The sequence below is a fragment of the Loxodonta africana genome, chromosome 22, assembly GCF_030014295.1.
Source record: "Loxodonta africana isolate mLoxAfr1 chromosome 22, mLoxAfr1.hap2, whole genome shotgun sequence".
Lineage (NCBI taxonomy): Eukaryota > Metazoa > Chordata > Mammalia > Proboscidea > Elephantidae > Loxodonta > Loxodonta africana.
In genome coordinates this window covers 48,257,384-48,274,401 of record NC_087363.1, presented here as the reverse complement: position 1 = coordinate 48,274,401, position 17,018 = coordinate 48,257,384, and the positions used below count along the sequence as shown (strand labels likewise).

Sequence of the window (17,018 nt, the reverse complement as noted above, 5' to 3'; positions counted from 1 at the left end):
TCTAGACTCATGTTGAAAACATCTGTGTATAATCAATGATAACTCTGGAACCAAAATTCACCCTTGGCCTTGTAAGCATCATCCATCTCCTACCCCCGCATGTAGACAGGCCTTTAAAGATGTGCATTCTTTTATTTGCCAGGGCGTGGGCCTTCTTCAGTTCAAGGTCTTGTGGCTTCTCCCCCAGGCTGTTCTGTCATCAGTTTGTAGTCCTTCTGGTCTGTTTTATGAAAAGCTGTATTGCTCCTTTCTAGGTGGTGATAGGTGACAAGGTTGTTCTGAACCCCGTCAATGCTGGCCAGCCTCTACATGCCAGCAGCCATCAGCTGGTGGACAACCCGGGGTGCAATGAGGTAAGAAAACTCAAGTCATGGAAGTGGGTGGGGTTTGCTGTAGGAGAGGCGTGCCTGAGGCCAGCATTTACTTGAAGCAGTGTGCCCATTCTGCAGGTGAGGAAACTGAGGCCCAGAGTCAGGGCTTCCATGTTAGATTATGCAAGACTATGCAATGAGTGGTGGTTGAGGGCTGATATTCACCCCAGTTCTTAGTTTGCTAAGTCCTGTGTCTGCTGGGGGAGTATTTTCTAACTTGTTTAGTCAGAGAGGGCCCCTTTTACCACATTTTTCTGGCCAGAGGGACACTTTATTCTTGTTTGTCTGCCTGGACAGGGTGGCTTTTTCTAATTCCTAACAAAATGTGCTATCAGCAGCTCTGCCAGAGTGATGTCTTGCTTGTGGAAGTACATCTACTTAGCCTCTAAATTGGTACTTACAGGACACAACGACATTAACTTGTTTGTGACATAAATCTTTGACTCATGGTTAAGAACATAAGCTCTGGAGTTAGACAGATGTGGGTTCAAATCCCAACTCTGCCGTTTCCTTGCTCTGTGACTGTAGTTACTCATTCTCTGTGGGCCTCAGTTTCCCTGTCTCTAAAATGGGGGTGATGGTCATACCTGTTTTTTAGGATGTTGCTGAGGGTTAAATGAGATTGTGAATGTTAGCGCTTAGCCCAGTTTCTGGCATATACTTAGTGCACAAACAGTGACTGCTGCTGTTAGTGATTATTACTAACATTTTGGAATATATACGCTGGACTCATTCTTTGCTTTTGTGATTCATCCCATTTTATAAGCACTTGTTTTCATTAGGCCTTTACTTTCTGGCTACAGAACAAGAAACTTTGAGGGAAAGGAAAATATCACTTCCAGAAGGGCAGGAAGCTTGGTTCCTTTAATCATAGTTGGAGCATACAAGTGGTTGGTACAAATGAACCATTTATTACCAAATGCTTGCAGGTCCTATGACCTTATTGGTGGCAGCCTTTAGGGTTTTTTGGCTGAAGCATGACCTTGCTTCCTGGCCTGTAATGAGGACTTTTTGGGCTGGATGACACAGTTGTTGTGAATGTGGTCATCTACATAAGCAAATAACTCTAATGTGTTTTCCAGGTCAATTCCGTCAACTGCAATACAAGCTGGAAAATAGTCCTTTTCATGAAATGGAGTGATAACAAAGATGACATATTAAAGGGGGTAAGTTTAGTACTTTATGGGCTGGCAGTACTTGGCTCTTCTTGAGGCTCAGGTTAGCTGTCTTTATAAACTTATTTTTCTGACTTCCTCCTTGTGCTGACTTTTAGGGTGACGTGGTGAGGTTGTTCCATGCTGAGCAGGAGAAGTTTCTCACCTGTGATGAGCACAGGAAGAAGCAGCATGTTTTCCTGAGGACCACTGGCCGGCAGTCAGCTACATCTGCCACTAGTTCTAAAGCCCTGTGGGAGGTGGAGGTAAGGAAGAGGGAGGGAGAGACGGGAAGGAAAGACTCGTGAGTTTATAGGAAAAAATCACATCCAGGCACCACCTTGCTCCAAGAATGTGTTGAGATGACTTAGAGAAATAAGTACCAGCCAGTTGATGTTGAGTTGATTCTAACTCATGGCAACCCCATGTGTGTCAGAGTAGAACTATGCTCCACAGGGTTTTCAGCGGCTGATTTTTCTGAAGTGGCTGGCCAGACCTTTCTTTCGAGGCACATCTGGGTAGACTTGAGCTTCCAACCTTTCAGTTAGCAGCTGAGAGCATTAACTGTTTGCATCACCCAGGGGTTCCAGAGAAATGAGTACATCACAGTGTATCAGAAGGATACTGAATGATTCTTGTGGTGGAAAATGACATCTACTTTGGAAGGAAATTCAAAGCTGAAATTGGAAAATACTTCTTCTGTAGTGTCTAACCACTCTTCCTTCCGTTTTTTGCCCCTTACTCATTTATCTATCACAACGTTATTTACTGAGTTATGATACAACATGAAAATGGGTGAATCACACATTTTCAGCCTTTAAGGGTCGAATGGTCTAGTAGTATTGGTGAGGGTTGAGAAGGAAAGATAAGCACCCAGATGACTGGCATATACAGCAAGGTGATGAAGGTGATAAGAGGCACCTTCCATGTGCTCTGGAGGTTTAGGAGAGGGAAGGAGAACTTCTGGTTGGGCCAGGGATTAAGGAAGACTTCCTGAAGGAGGCAGCATCTGAGCTGATACTTGCAGGATGATCTCTATTTCAGAAGGAAGAAATGGATGGAGTAGGTCACTTCATGTAAGATCATGGCTTGTAGGATCATGGGATTGGAAAGGTGAGGTAGACTTGGGATAAAACTCAGTAGCCCAGTTTGATGGGGAATATAACGAGAGACATGAGAAATAAAATAGAACTCTGAAGGGCCATATATCCAGGGGCTCGTCTTCCAGCAGAGCCCCGGTGGCACAGTGGTTAGGAGCTTAGCTTGCTAACCAAAAGGTCAGCAATTCGGATCTACCAGCTGCTCCTTGGAAACCTATAGGGTCGCTATGAGTCGGAATCAACTCAATGCTGAGACCTGTCTACCATGGGTGACCCTGCTGGTATTTGAAATATCTGTGGCCCAGCTTCCAGCATCACAGCCACACACAAGCCACCACATTGTGGCAAACTGACAGTGGGTGGTGGCTTTTACATTTACCCACACAGTTATCATTTCCAGTTCTTCATTTCTTTGTGTAGATCCATGTTTGCATTTGGTATCATTTTCTTTCAGCCAAAAGAACTTCCCTGTCATTTCTTGTACTATAGGTCCGCCAGTGACAAATTCTTTCAGCTCTTTTTTACCTTCATTTTTTAACCTTTTTTTTTTTCCCTCTTTTTAAGAATAACTTTACTGAGATAGAAGTCACATTGTTGTTGTTGTTAGGTGCCGTTGAGTCAGTTCTGACTCATAGCGACCCTATGCACAACAGAATGAAACGCTGCCCGATCCTGAGCCATCCTTACAATCGTCGTTGTGCTTGAGCTCATTGTTGCAGCCACTGTGTCAGTTCACCTCGTTGAGGGCCTTCCTCTTTTCCGCTGACCCTGTACTCTGCCAAGCATGATGTTCTTCTCCAGGGACTGATCCCACCTGACACATACCATACCATTTAGCCAGTTAAAGTGTGTAATTCATTGGTTTTTAGTTTATTTGTAGAGTTGTGCAATCATCAACCCAGCCGACTTTAGAATATTTCATCAGCACAGAAAGAAAGCCCATACCCGTTAGCAATCACTTCCTGTTTTCTGCCAAACCTTGCCCCACACCCCCATCCTTAGGCAACCACTAATCTACTTTCTGTCTATGAATTTGCCTATTCTGGACATTTACTATAAACGAAATCAGTATGTGGTGACTAGCTTCCTTCATTTAGCATAATGTTTTCAAGGTTCATCCATATTGTCGCATGTATCAGTACTTAATTTTTTTTTATGGCTTAATGATATTCCAGTATATAGAGATATCATTTTTTATTTATCCATTTATCAGTTGATGGATATTTGGGTTATTTCTACTTCTTGGATATTGTGTATAATGCTGCTATGAACATTTGTGTCCCATTTCTGAGAGTGGGATTGCTGGGTAATATGGTAACTCTTATGTTTAACCTTTTGAGGAACTGCCATATTATTTTCCAAACCATCGTTATATGTGTTTGAAGGTTCTGATTTTTCCACATGGCTTTCATTTTTTAAGGATATTTTTCTTGGATATAGAATTCTAAGTAGGGAGTTTTTCCTTCCATACTTTAAAGATGTTGACCCGTTTTCTTTTGGCTTGCTTTGTTTCTGATGTGAATTCAGTGATTTTTCTAGCTTTGTTCGCTGTATATAATATCTTCTCCCACCCCCTGGCTACTTTTAAGATTATTTTTGGTTTTTATTAATCTGATTATGATAAGTGTTAATGTGTGTGTGTTTATGCGTGCATTTGACACATGCGTGCACACACACACACACACTTACCCTACTTGTTCATTAAGTTTCTTGAATCTGTGGGTATGTTATCAAAATGGGAAAGTTTTGGTCATTATTTCTCAAATATTTTTTCTGTTTCTTCCTTCCCCCAACCCACACAGACATGCTATATCATTTGATATTGTGTGACAGATCATAGAGGCTAGTTATAGGTCACATTTTCATGATTCTTTATACTGAACATTGTGATGTTATTTTGTTGAGTGTCTGGATTCTGCTACCTTCCTTTGAAGAATAGTGCCCTTGGTTTTGTCAGGCAGTGAAGTTACTTGTGAATGTATTTGATTTTTTGGAGGCTTATTTTTAAGCTTTGGTAGGTCAGATGTAACATAGCCCTTGTATTAAGGCGATTTAGCCCTACTATAAGGTGTGACCCTTTTGACATCTCTACTGAATGCACCAGGTGTTCAACAGATCTCTCCACTTTGGCTTGTCAGAATCAGAATGCCTCCCAGCTTCCCTGTAGTGTTCTTTATCTGGCCTGTGGAGTCTTACCTTACATGCGTGCAGCTTGATGTTCAGCCAAAGACACAAGGAAGCCCCTGTGAAGATTTCTGGAACTCTTTTTTGTATAACTCCATAATCTTCAATATTCTGTCCCACAAATTCTAGCCACCTTTGTCTCCATAAACTCTGAATTATCTCCTCAATTCAGTAGACTGGTGTCCTCTGCTTGGATCCTCCCTTCCTTGCTCCTGTCCAGAGAGGGTCTCTAAGTAGAAAGGCAGAGCAATCACAGGGCTTCCCCACCCCCTTCTCTAGAGATTGCAGTTGTGCCCTGTCTGTTGTCTGCAGTTGTGCCCTGTCTGTTGTCTGCAGTTGTGCCCTGTCTGTTGTCCTGTGTTCAGACTGCAGTTGTGCCCTGTCTGTTGTCTGCAGTTGTGCCCTGTCTGTTGTCCTGTGTTCAGACTGCAGTTGTGCCCTGTCTGTTGTCTGCAGTTGTGCCCTGTCTGTTGTCTGCAGTTGTGCCCTGTCTGTTGTCTGCAGTTGTGCCCTGTCTGTTGTCTGCAGTTGTGCCCTGTCTGTTGTCTGCAGTTGTGCCCTGTCTGTTGTCTGCAGTTGTGCCCTGTCTGTTGTCTGCAGTTGTGCCCTGTCTGTTGTCTGCAGTTGTGCCCTGTCTGTTGTCTGCAGTTGTGCCCTGTCTGTTGTCTGCAGTTGTGCCCTGTCTGTTGTCTGCAGTTGTGCCCTGTCTGTTGTCTGCAGTTGTGCCCTGTCTGTTGTCTGCAGTTGTGCCCTGTCTGTTGTCTGCAGTTGTGCCCTGTCTGTTGTCTGCAGTTGTGCCCTGTCTGTTGTCCAGTGTCTGAACACAGCTGTTCTGTATATCTTAACCAATTTTTTAATTGTCTATGGCAGTTTCATTTATTTTGTGCAATTTCTAATTGTTTATAGCACTGACTTCCAGTGCCAGTTGTCATCATGGCCAGGAGCTAAAGTTACATTTATTTTATGGTAAATTGGCCCAGACTCTGCAAGTTTCAAGTGTCAGCACTTAGGCCTGTGTATCTGTTCCAGCACATGAGTTCAAGTATTGATTGTTTATCCTTGTTTCCATGAAATTCCTTTTTTTTTTTTTTTTTGGTGGTCCTTTTTGTGGATAAAGTTCAGAGTCTTTCAGACTCTTAACTTCTACTTCGTTATGATTAAGGCAAATGATCTGAAAACTGTTTACATTTTTTGTCCAATCATTTCAGGTTAACTTGTTGCAAGACGCTGTCGAGTTGGTGTCTGACTCATGGCAGCCCCATGCACAACAGAAGGAAACTGCCTGATTCTGTGCCATCCTCATGATCAGTTGTGGATTGGATGGACCATTGTGATCCATAGGGTTTTCACTGACAGATTTTCAGTAGGTAGCCAGGCCTTTCTTTCTAGTCTATCTTAGTCTGAAAGCTCCACCAAAACTTGTTTAGCATCATAGCAACACATAAGCCTCCACTGACAAGATGGCTGTTATGAGGTACATTGGACAGGAGTGGAACCCAAGGTCTTCCTCATGGAAAACAAGAATTCTCCCACTGAACTATCATTGCCTCACTAGAAGACTTTATTACTTGGTTGGAGAAACATTATTGAACACTTCCGTATGTTTGAATTCCGACATTGCATATGATACTTAAAAAGGGCTTGTTGGAAGGCATTGATTTTTTTTTCAGCTAGTGAATATCACTCTTGAATTACGACTTCTACGCAACATCTCAGACTCAATGTCCTTCTCGTGTGTGTTGACATTTCTCTGACTCCTGTTGATCACCCTTCCTCTTGCAGGTTGTTCAGCATGACCCTTGTCGAGGTGGAGCTGGGTATTGGAATAGCCTCTTCCGTTTCAAGCATCTGGCTACAGGCCATTACTTAGCAGCAGAGGTAAGTAGCAGCCCCTGTTTATTCTCTGCCAAGACTGGTGCACTCACTTCCCTTTCCTCACTTACCTGCAGCAGTTAGAGAGCTAGAAACTTGGGGCAACACTCATCACATTGTTTTTCCCCCTCCTGCTTTTCTGTTTTCTTCTGCCTCAATTCCCTGCTTATAGAGCAAAAAGGAGTCCCTGGGTGGCCTGAGTGGTTAACACACCTGGCTGCTAACTGAAAAGTTGGAAGTTCAAGTCCACCCAGAGGCACCTCGGAAGCAAGGCCTGGTGATCTACTTGAGAAAAATCAGCCATTGAAAACCCTGTGGAGCACAGTTCTACTCTGACTCACGTGGAGTCACCTTCAGTCAGAATCATCTCGATAGTAACTGGTTTATAGAGAAAAGGAGGCAAAAATGATTAACACGTTTGGTTACCTGACAAGGCTTCTGAAAAAGATGTGGGGAAAGAGTAAGTTAGAAAATAATGCTGATCTGAGTTCTTAAGATTATTTTTCTGTTACTGCTTTCCTCATATCTTAACTGCCAGCCCCACTCATAACATAAATGACCGAGTAGTAGGAACATGGTATATAAAACCAGAAGGGTTAGGATGCATGAATAATTAAACAACTTCATAGAAAAATCTGGTTCTTTGGAGCATTAGCGGAATAGACAGGGGATTATCTTTTTCGTGTAGGGGTATCAAACTCAAAGGAATTAACTTTACCTTAAATGTCTGTGAAGGGTTCTTGAAGTAAGGACAGATTCAATGCTGAAGGACAGAAGGAATATGCCTTTTAATTTCTGTATTAAATTAAGGAGCCTTCCAACCATGTGACAGATGTTGAGTTCTATTCTGATGTGCTGAGAGATGTACGATGCATATTCATATGAGATTCTAGCCGTACATCAAAAGACACCTCCTGTTGTCTGGTGATACTTCTCAGAGCTTTTCAAGGTGATGAGTGGGTGTCAGTACTGCTTTTGCAACTGACCCGAGGAATGTTGAATTTAAACGTGCCAAACTCTCTGGGATACCTGATACTTGTATGACCTGACTATTTTAAAATATCGAAGCCCTGAAGATCAAGAAGTCTAAGTTGAACTATTAAAATGGAGCCATAGGGAATTATGGCCCCAGCTAACCAGTGGTGGGAACCGGTGGTGGCGTGGTTTGGCAAAGAATGGTGGTTGCCTTATCTGTTCCATACTGAGAAGAAAGTGGTTCTCGCTGGAGGCCTAAAACTTTTCTTATTTTTTTACTAAAAATAAACAGGAATATCAATGAGTGGATACTGATCTTTTTTATTTATCTCAGGCTTTTCACTACTGCTTTGCTAGTCAATTCATTGTGTTCCTTCTGTCTATACGGGAGAGCCGTCTGCTGGGTAACTAGTAGATTGTACCGTGTGTGTTATGCTCGCTCGTGTGACGTGTTGTCGTTGTGGCATGCTGGTTTTGTGAACAGAGGGAAGGGACACGTTCTTAGCAGTTCAAAGATGTATGCAGGCCGTGAAACCTTCTGTAAGTGGGGCCGAATCCTTGAGAAAGCAACAGATGTTTTAATTTCCTAATGATTCTTTTTCATCAGGTAGACCCTGACTTTGAGGAAGAGTGCCTGGAGTTTCAGCCCTCAGTAAGTATGGGCAAGACCCTTCTTGTCTTCATTGCAGGGTGAGGCCACATGACCTGGAACCCCATTTAAGAAACTGCCACGATAGGCACTGAGTGCCGGGGAAGGAGAAACCTCTCACTGCTTTAAAGGAAGGTCTTGTTCTGTGCCTCCCTTGGCGACAGTCGCATCCCGTGTCCTGATCGCTGCAAGTGACTGCTGGTCATGATGTGCTTTCTGTGCTTAGTCAAGATGTCCCACCTCTCAGGTGGAGAAGTTCAAGGTACCCGGTTGGAGACAGTGATGGCCCCTGTAGAAGAGGCTGGCCTTTTACAAACGATTGTCCCACTGTTGTTGACTTCAACAGTGACTCATCCAGATTTTTCAAGGAATGAGTGTGTGCAGTGGAGAATGTCATTTAGGCTGTGGAGGTATCCTGTGAGGCATAGCATACCTGACAAGTGATTAGACACTCTGTTGTCTAACCGTCCAACCTTACTTACTGGAAAGTCAGAAACAGGCCTTAGTGTATGATGTGATTTGGAATTTTAACACAAAATGAGTCTTTCTATGGAGATGGCTGAATAATGCTGATATGTTGGCTGTTGGGGTTCAGATGTCCACAATTATGGGTTGAAGAGGGTCAGTGGTGTGTTACAGAGAAAGAGTGGGTATAAATAAAGTGGTTGTCTTGTGGAGTGCTTGAGTCTGTTTTAGGAATTAAAAAATAAAACAAAATACTACGCAGTTGCTGCTCTATTGAGATTGTGTGTCCACGCGATGATCTAAGTGGTGGATAGAGCTGGTAGTATTGAGGGTGACTTATTTTTGCCTTTCTTTTTTTTAGTAAATTCTTTTAAAACTTTAAGAGCACATTAGAATAGGCACAATAATGAAAGGAGTTAGGGTGGAAATAATACAAAATAGAAGTATCTTTGGAACGTATTGTGAATTCTACAGTCAAAGTTAACGTAATTTTAAGCTTGGGTAGAGTGTTTAGCTCTGAGAGAAACTAGGAGAAGTTCTAGTTGAGGGCTTCCTCCTGTCAGCACGTGAACTTGCTCGGGGAAACATTCCTCTCAGCCTGCTCCTTGATGGAGCACCTGAGGCTCATGCTTCTCCTCTTCTTCCTTTTCACCCTCACTTCCGGATTCCATTTGGAAAGCTTACCTTCCACAATTCATATGGTTTGGAATACCTGACCTAGTACAACCTCTGCCATTTTTTTAAGGAAGTCTTTTGTAAAACACCTCTGAAGAGTGCCCATGTGGTTGTAGTTGTTTGAACACTTGGACTGGCAGGGGAATTACTTTTCACGAGGTGGTTTTTGCCGTTGAGCCATCCTCACCACCCTTATTTTGAAAGATCTGCCTTTATGTCACTTGGATCCATTGGTCTTAGTGCTGCCACCTGATGTAACACAGATAAATCTCTCTTCTGAGACTTCTTCGAAGGAGAGCTGTGGTTGCCTTCAGTAAGAGCCAATGTTCGTGAACCTGGGCTTGCGGGGAGGGGAGGGGGGCTGCTCTCCTGGCCAGTTTATGCGGGAGGGAAGACTGGCATTTTTAATGCAGGGGGAAGAGCCTAGTGATCAAAAGCAGGTGCGGCAGTGTCTTACTTATCTAGTGCTACTATAACAGAAATACTACAAGTGGATGTCCTTAACAAACAAATTTATTTTCTCACAGTCTAGGAGGCTAGAAATCTGAATTCAGGGTGCCTGCTCCTGGAATTCTTTCTTTGTCCGTCAGTTCTGGGGGAAGTTCCTTGCATTCCATCTTCCCCTGGTCTGTGAGTTTCTTAGCAGAGGGGCCCCAGGTCCAAAGGATGTACTCCGCTCCCGGTGCTTCTTTCTGGGTGGTATGATCTCACTCTTCTTGGCTTGCTTCTTTCTTCTATATCTCAAAAGAGATTGACTCAAGATAGAACCTAATCCTGTAGATTGTGTCCTGCCTCATTAACATAACTGCCTCTAAACCTGACTCAATAACATCATAGAGATTAGAATTTACAACACTAGGATAATCACACCAGACCACAAAATGGTAGACAACTGCACAACACTGGGGATCATGGCCTAGCCAATTTGACACACATTTTTTGTTGGGGGATGCAATTCAGTCTATAACAGGCAGTGAGATAGACCTGAATTTAAACCTCCAACCCGCCACTTATGAGCTGCGTTGCCTTGGACAAGTTACTTTCCTTCTCTGAGCTGCAATTCCCTCATCTGTAGAAAGGGACCATAAGTGTGAAGACAAAGCAAGATGTTATACAACTAAGATGCCTGGCACATAGTGAGCACTTACATGACATTTTAGTAAGTTGTTCAATATCATTACCATTTTTAGTGCCTTTACTAGTTCATATGGGATACATAGCAGCCCTGTGAATGGAGTCGGGGCAGGTTTGTGATCTTCATTTGGCAGATGAGGAAGCAAACGTTGAGAGGGTCTCACCTTGTTACGTGTCTTAGGGTCTCTCAGGGTTCAGTGGTCTTTCTACTTTTTCACTCTCGTCCCTGCCAGGGTGGTGGCTGTGTGGACAGGCTGGGGTGCAGATCAGACTGCACTGCTCTGGCTACTCCAGGCGTTGCTTGTGTGGGGTCCACAGGCAGAGGAGGGGTGTGTGGGAAGGGTGGCATACCCCTGAGTCCAGCAGTGCAGACTCAGCCTTTGTGGGGATGCTGTCATATTGGGAAGATTCTGCAGCCTTCACCCTCTTCTAGGCTTGGAAACATCCACAGAAAAGCTAGAGTTGGGGACACTTAGGAGAGGAAGCTTCTTCCACTCTGCACATTGGCCGTGTATTTCCCTGAGCCTTGGGATCCGTCGCTCTCACATTCTACCCCGACCTCAGTCAGCCTCATTGTGACCGCTCTTCTCAATTCAGCAGCAACCCCTAGCCACTTGTTGGAAGCCAGAGGGGGATGAAGGGCTAGCTGAGGCCCCTCTTGTTTGATGACCTTTCGCACATGCGCCTTTCCGTCCACTAGGTGGCAGATGCAGACTGTGCACTGAAAGAATTGGGGACGCTGTTTCTCACACAGCAGACTTAATACCCAATTCTGGTTTTGCTATAGAATTCCCGTAGGTCTCTGAAATATGACTTCCAGCTTACAGCCGAGCCCTGTGTCTCAAACAATAACCAGGTCAGGGTTTATTTTGTAAGTGGTATGTAGAACACTTTGCAAGGGAACAGTGGTTAGGAGAGAACAAATTTTTATCAAAGTTTTTTCTCCTGAACTGAGGTTGTAGAGGTGTTTTGACGCTCTTCAGTTACCTGTAGATAGGTGGTATCAGGTTTTTTAATTTATTTTCTCCTAGGAAGTAGGTGTATGATGTCTCTTAGCAATTATCACTGTAGATTTAACACAGTCACCCGTAACTAAATTAGGGTCTGATTAGATGGAGCTACAAGTTATTACGGAACCCCTGTGTGGTATAAATGGTAAATATACTTGACTGTTAGCTAATCAAAGGTTGGAGGTTCGAGTCCACCCAAAGGTGCCTCAGACAAAAGGCCTGGCCATCTACTTCTGAAAAATCAGTCATCAAAAACCCTATGAGCCACAGTTCTACTCTAACATATATGGGGTGGCCATGAGATTGACTTGAAGGCAACTGGTTTTATGTACAGGTTATTAGAGGAGAGAGATGGGGGCGTGGAGGAGGCAGAGAGGTTTTGGGTATTGAAAGGACCATTTTATATATATTTTTTAACAGACAGAAGTTAGAACTGATAAAGCAAGTTACTGCCTGAACTCATAGATTTCAGGTCTCATGAAATTAGGTTCTCTCATGCTCTCTCCTTTGCCTGTTTGCTTTGATTTCCTTTATCCAGATTGTTTCGTTTTCCTGGTGAAGTCGTTTTCCCCTCCTCTTTTGGGAAGGAGGCAGTGCCTCAGACTAAGGAAAGCAAGTTAGTGAGAAAGAAAAGGTGGTTTTCCCAGGATATGCAGGTGAATGTTGTCATCTTGCAAGGATGTTGAACACTCAGAGTAATCCCACGTAGAGTCACAGGGCTGAGCGAGACCTTGTGAAGTCTACTGGACCAGCCACTCATCAGAGCACTCTGTTTCCATCTCCTTTAGCAGATGGGCTTTGGGGCCATTGGAAAATACTTCTCTTGAATGTGTTTTTCTTAGTTATCTAGTGCTACTGTAACAGAAATACCACAAGTGTGTGGCCTTACAAACAGAAATTTATTTCCTCACAGTTTAGTAGGCTAGAAGTCTGAATTCAGGGTGTCAGCTCTAGGGGAAGACTTTCTTCCTCTGTCAGCTCTGGGGGAAGATCCTTGTCTGCTTTCAACATCTGTGGGCCTGGCGTTCCTTGGGGATCTCCATGTGTCTTGGCGTCAATCTTCACCTGGGTCTAGGAGGTTCTCAGCACAGAGATCCTGGGTCCAAAGGACATGCTCCACTCCCGGCTCTTCTTTCTTGGTGGTAGGTAGTGAGGTCTCTGCTTGCTTCTCGCTCTTTTTATCTCTTGTAAGACAAAAGGTGTGATTCAAGCAAAGGTGTGACTTGAGTAAGGGTATGACTTGAGTCACACCCCCTTGTAAGGCTATGGCTCAAGATACACCTCACACTGATCCTGACTCATTAACACATAGAGGTTAGGATTTACAAGAAATCACAAAATTGAGGATAATTACATCAGATCACAACATGGAGGACAGCCACACAATACTGGGAATCATGGCCTAGCCAAGTTGACACATATTTTTGGGGGACACAATTCAATCCATGACAGTGTTTTTAGTTTCTCATGAAAGCTTTCGTCATTGTTCATCAACCTTCACTCTCAGAGGCTTACGGCGTCTAAGCCAAATCCCTAATGTCCTGGAGAGGTCGTTTTTCCCAAGCTGTCATCGGTATCCCTCCATGATTAATTATGGACCTTCTTTTCAGGGCTAGCCTGACTTCTGAAATATTTTTCTTGGTCACACTGGAATTGCTGCTTACAAACACTTGGCATCAGGTTGTTTAATTTATCTATTTTCTCCTGGGAAATAGCTGTATGATGTTATCTCATAGCAATTCTTGCTGTAGATTGACACAACTACCCATAACTTAATCCACAGGATAAGTTTTCTCAAAGTGCCTCTTCTCTCCCCCAACTACTGCAGATGGATGTAGCTATACTAAATTCTTTATCGCCTACAGCACTCTTTCCATGGAACCTATTATGGTGATTCCAAATTGTGCAAATGTTTTTATTGCAACACATGGCAGTAAAGTGTAAATATTCATGGCTCCAGTGGCCCACTGTCGCCTTTTATGACTGCTCTGAGACTGTGGTGCTTTTTTCTGCTGACTGCTGACATTCACTATAGTTTCTTCTCTGTTCCTGTGGATTGTGGAATGATTTTACTGAGTGAAGGATTTGACACACACTACCCCTGACTTGATAACTTTTCCTCCCCAGGTGGACCCTGATCAGGATGCATCTCGAAGTAGGTTGCGGAATGCCCAGGAAAAGATGGTGTACTCCCTCGTCTCTGTGCCCGAAGGAAATGACATCTCCTCTATTTTTGAGCTCGACCCCACCACGCTTCGTGGAGGTGATAGTCTTGTCCCAAGGTATGATTTTCAAACTGCTTATCTCCAGAGTGAAGGCTGGTATATGTGGCCTGGCCAGGGTTCTTGGAATCTATACCATCATTAGAATCCCTGGGTGGTACGAATGGTTAAGCGCATAATTACTATATAGTGCATAATGTATGCACATAATAACTCCTGGTCAGAACATTTGGTAGTGGTAGCTGGGCACCGTCTAGTTCTTCTGGTCTCAGAATGAATTGCTTTTTAAAAGCTTCCTTTCTCATTGATAGCTTGCCTATTACCTAGATATGTCCAGGTTTATAGAACCCAGCTGCATTTCAGTTTAAATAATTTTCTGTATGTTGTGCCTTCTGTTTGGGACATATTTAATGACATTTTCTAAAGTTCTCAGCAGGCAAGGGGATGGCATTTATATGCTAAATGTTTTAGTTTGTTAGGGGTAGAAGAGAACAGAACAATGTGATTTAAAATACCACATTATTCCACCAGAAGATACTTCATGGCATTTCTTTGGCCAAGGAGGAATGAGGTACTAGTTGGCCATATTCCACAATGAGTTGGAAATCCCCCTCATTCTGGTAGGAAGAAGAAACTTAAGCTTCTAGGTCACCTGGTTGAAGGCCCCTGATTCTATATCTTTTCCATTCATTACTGTTTCCTTTATTGGCAAGCTTTCTTTGTGGTTGGTAGTTCACAGGTAGGCAGATTCTGAACTCACGAGCAAGGGATGCCTTGTGGTCACCCTGGAAACAGAGCCTGGTATGGTCCACCAGTGTGCTCAGTTATGGTCTTAGATATGGTCTTAGCTTTTTAAATTTTTAACCAGTCTTGCTTGGCCACCAACCTTAGAGCCAGAAGCAAAAGGACCTCATATTCATTGATTCTGTGAAGTCCTAAAAAATCTTGGGAGTAGTATGTTCCTGTCCCTCCACCTTAAAGATGTACCAAATTTTGCTAGTTTGAAGATCAGAAACGTGGATGTAGATCTATGAGCATCCAGAAAATGTGATTGGTAAAGGAATTTTTGTGATAGTCACTGGTTAAAAGAATCCTTCCAAGCCAGCTTGAAAGGGATAATGCCAGATTCTAGATCTATTAAACAAGATAATAAAATTGCAGAATATGTAAATAAGAGGCATTAAATGAACACTGAGTGAGCATTCCCTTCCATAGCTCTTCCATAATTGTCCTGCTATCGTGACTTCTCAGTTAACGATTGGGAATGGCACTTCCGATGAATCGAGAGAATGCTCTTTGCGGCTTAACTGAGCTTTGATATAGAATAAAATCCATCAATTAAATGCAATGCTCCAAGCTTTGATTACACTTCAAAAATAAGGAAATGAATCCAATTACTCAGAAGAAAAATTGCAGATCTCTTTGTCAGATGTCTTGCTCCTGTTGCTTAATTTGTATTCACGCAACTGAAAGTAAATATCACTGTGGTTGCCCTCTCCTGACCTTACTTATAATGTCTAGTCAGTTTATAACGAAGGAAGGCAGATGGTCCACTGAAGAGATGTGCCTTGTTTGGCCCACTTTTTCTCTGCCTTTCCTATGAACGTGGTATGCCACCATTCTGCATTCCTCTGAACAAGAATGACTTTTGTGCTCCCCTTTCTTCCCCAGTCCTATCAGTTTTTAAAGTTACAACTCAAGTTGTTTCCGTAACAGAAGGCTTTTGTGACGCTGTGAGTTTCCTTGATCTTTTCCTCTGAAAGTCTTAACAGTACTTACCTTGACTGTCTCCCAACTTCGTGCCTTTTTATGTGCATCTCTTATTACTTGCATGCATTTATCTTGTCTCGTTAATGAGATGGTAAAACACTAACAACAAAAAGACCAAAACCATTGCCCTCGAGTTGATTTCTGACTCATAGCGACCGTATAGGACAGGGTAGAACTGTCCCATAGGGTTCTTCTTTATGGAAGCAGACTGCCACGTGTTTCTCCCACAGAGTGGCTGGTAGGTTCAAACCACCAACCTTTGGTTAGCAACCAAGTGCTTAACCATTGTGCCACCAGGGCTCCTAATGAAATGGTAGATTGCTTTAAATGTAAGAATTATGTAATTATTTTTACTAGTCCTTTAAAAGAAAAACAAAATTAGAAAACATTGTAAAAAAGATACATGCTCACTGTAAAAAGAAACAATAGTAGCAGCAACAACAAAAACACGTTTTAAAACCTGATAGAGAACAAAGAAGCAACTAAAAACATCACATAAAATCTAACCATGCAGAGATAACTACTGTTAATGTTTTGGTTTATGTTGTTTCAGACAGGTTTATCGTAAATGAGATCATAAGCTATTTTTAAGCTTTTTTTTTCCACCGAACAACATGTTTTAGACATATTTCCAAATAAATTAATATAAAATTATCATTTTAAATAGCTGTGTAATATTCTAATGTATATATTGTAATTTAAGAAACTAGTCCTTTATTGGGACATTAACCAAAAAAACCCCAAAAATGTTGCCATCGGGTTAATTCCAACTCATAGCATCCCTATAGGACAGAGTAGAACTGTTCCATGGGGTTTCTAAGGAGCGGATGGTATATTCAAACTGCAGGCGTTTTTGTTAGCAACTGAGCTCTTTTTAGGACATTAGATTATTTAAATTTTTTCAATTTATAAGTTCGATTTGTTGAACATCTTTGTGCCTTATTTTGTGCATGTGCTATCATCTTTTAAGGAAAAAATGTAAAAATGGGATTGCTAGATAAAAGGATAGGTACATTATTCACATTCTGCAAAGTGCCAAACTCCCAGAGTTTTTCCTGTTTACACTCTCAACAACAGTGCACAGGAGACCTAATTTCTCTAAGCTCTTGTAGACATTGGATTTTATCAATTTGTAGACCCTCTACTTTTTTTTTTTTTTCTACAGCATGAGATTATAAAATGATATATGGCTTTAGTTTGTGTGGATTTTTTCCTAAAGAGGCTAAGTGTGTACGTCCATGTTTTTTGATCATTTATATTTCTTTGTTAAATTGCAGATTCATATCCTTTCCCATTTTCTATTCTGATATTCATGTTTTTCTTATTGATTTCAGAGAGCTCTTTATATGTGTGGATTAATAACCTTTTTGTGCTAAGTGTGACTGTTATTATTCTTTCAACTTTGTGCACAATGTTATCATGTAGTTGGTTTGTGTA

At 42.4% G+C, this 17,018-nt stretch overlaps 1 protein-coding gene across 7 annotated transcripts in view; it reads left to right on the top strand.

The window, feature by feature from the left end:
• ITPR1 (inositol 1,4,5-trisphosphate receptor type 1) overlaps positions 1 to 17,018 on the top strand; it is a 385,201-nt gene that overhangs the window by 160,443 nt on the left and 207,740 nt on the right. For 5 of the 7 annotated variants that reach the window (XM_064274993.1, XM_064274991.1, XM_064274990.1 and 2 more), the window contains 6 exons: positions 255 to 353; positions 1,454 to 1,537; positions 1,645 to 1,791; positions 6,592 to 6,687; positions 8,264 to 8,308; positions 13,717 to 13,871. In XM_064274993.1, the coding sequence (XP_064131063.1) occupies positions 255 to 353; positions 1,454 to 1,537; positions 1,645 to 1,791; positions 6,592 to 6,687; positions 8,264 to 8,308; positions 13,717 to 13,871 (626 nt within the window). The remainder of the gene's footprint in view (positions 1 to 254; positions 354 to 1,453; positions 1,538 to 1,644; positions 1,792 to 6,591; positions 6,688 to 8,263; positions 8,309 to 13,716; positions 13,872 to 17,018) is intronic. The other 2 variants (XM_064274996.1, XM_064274992.1) reach the window with 1 other exon arrangement.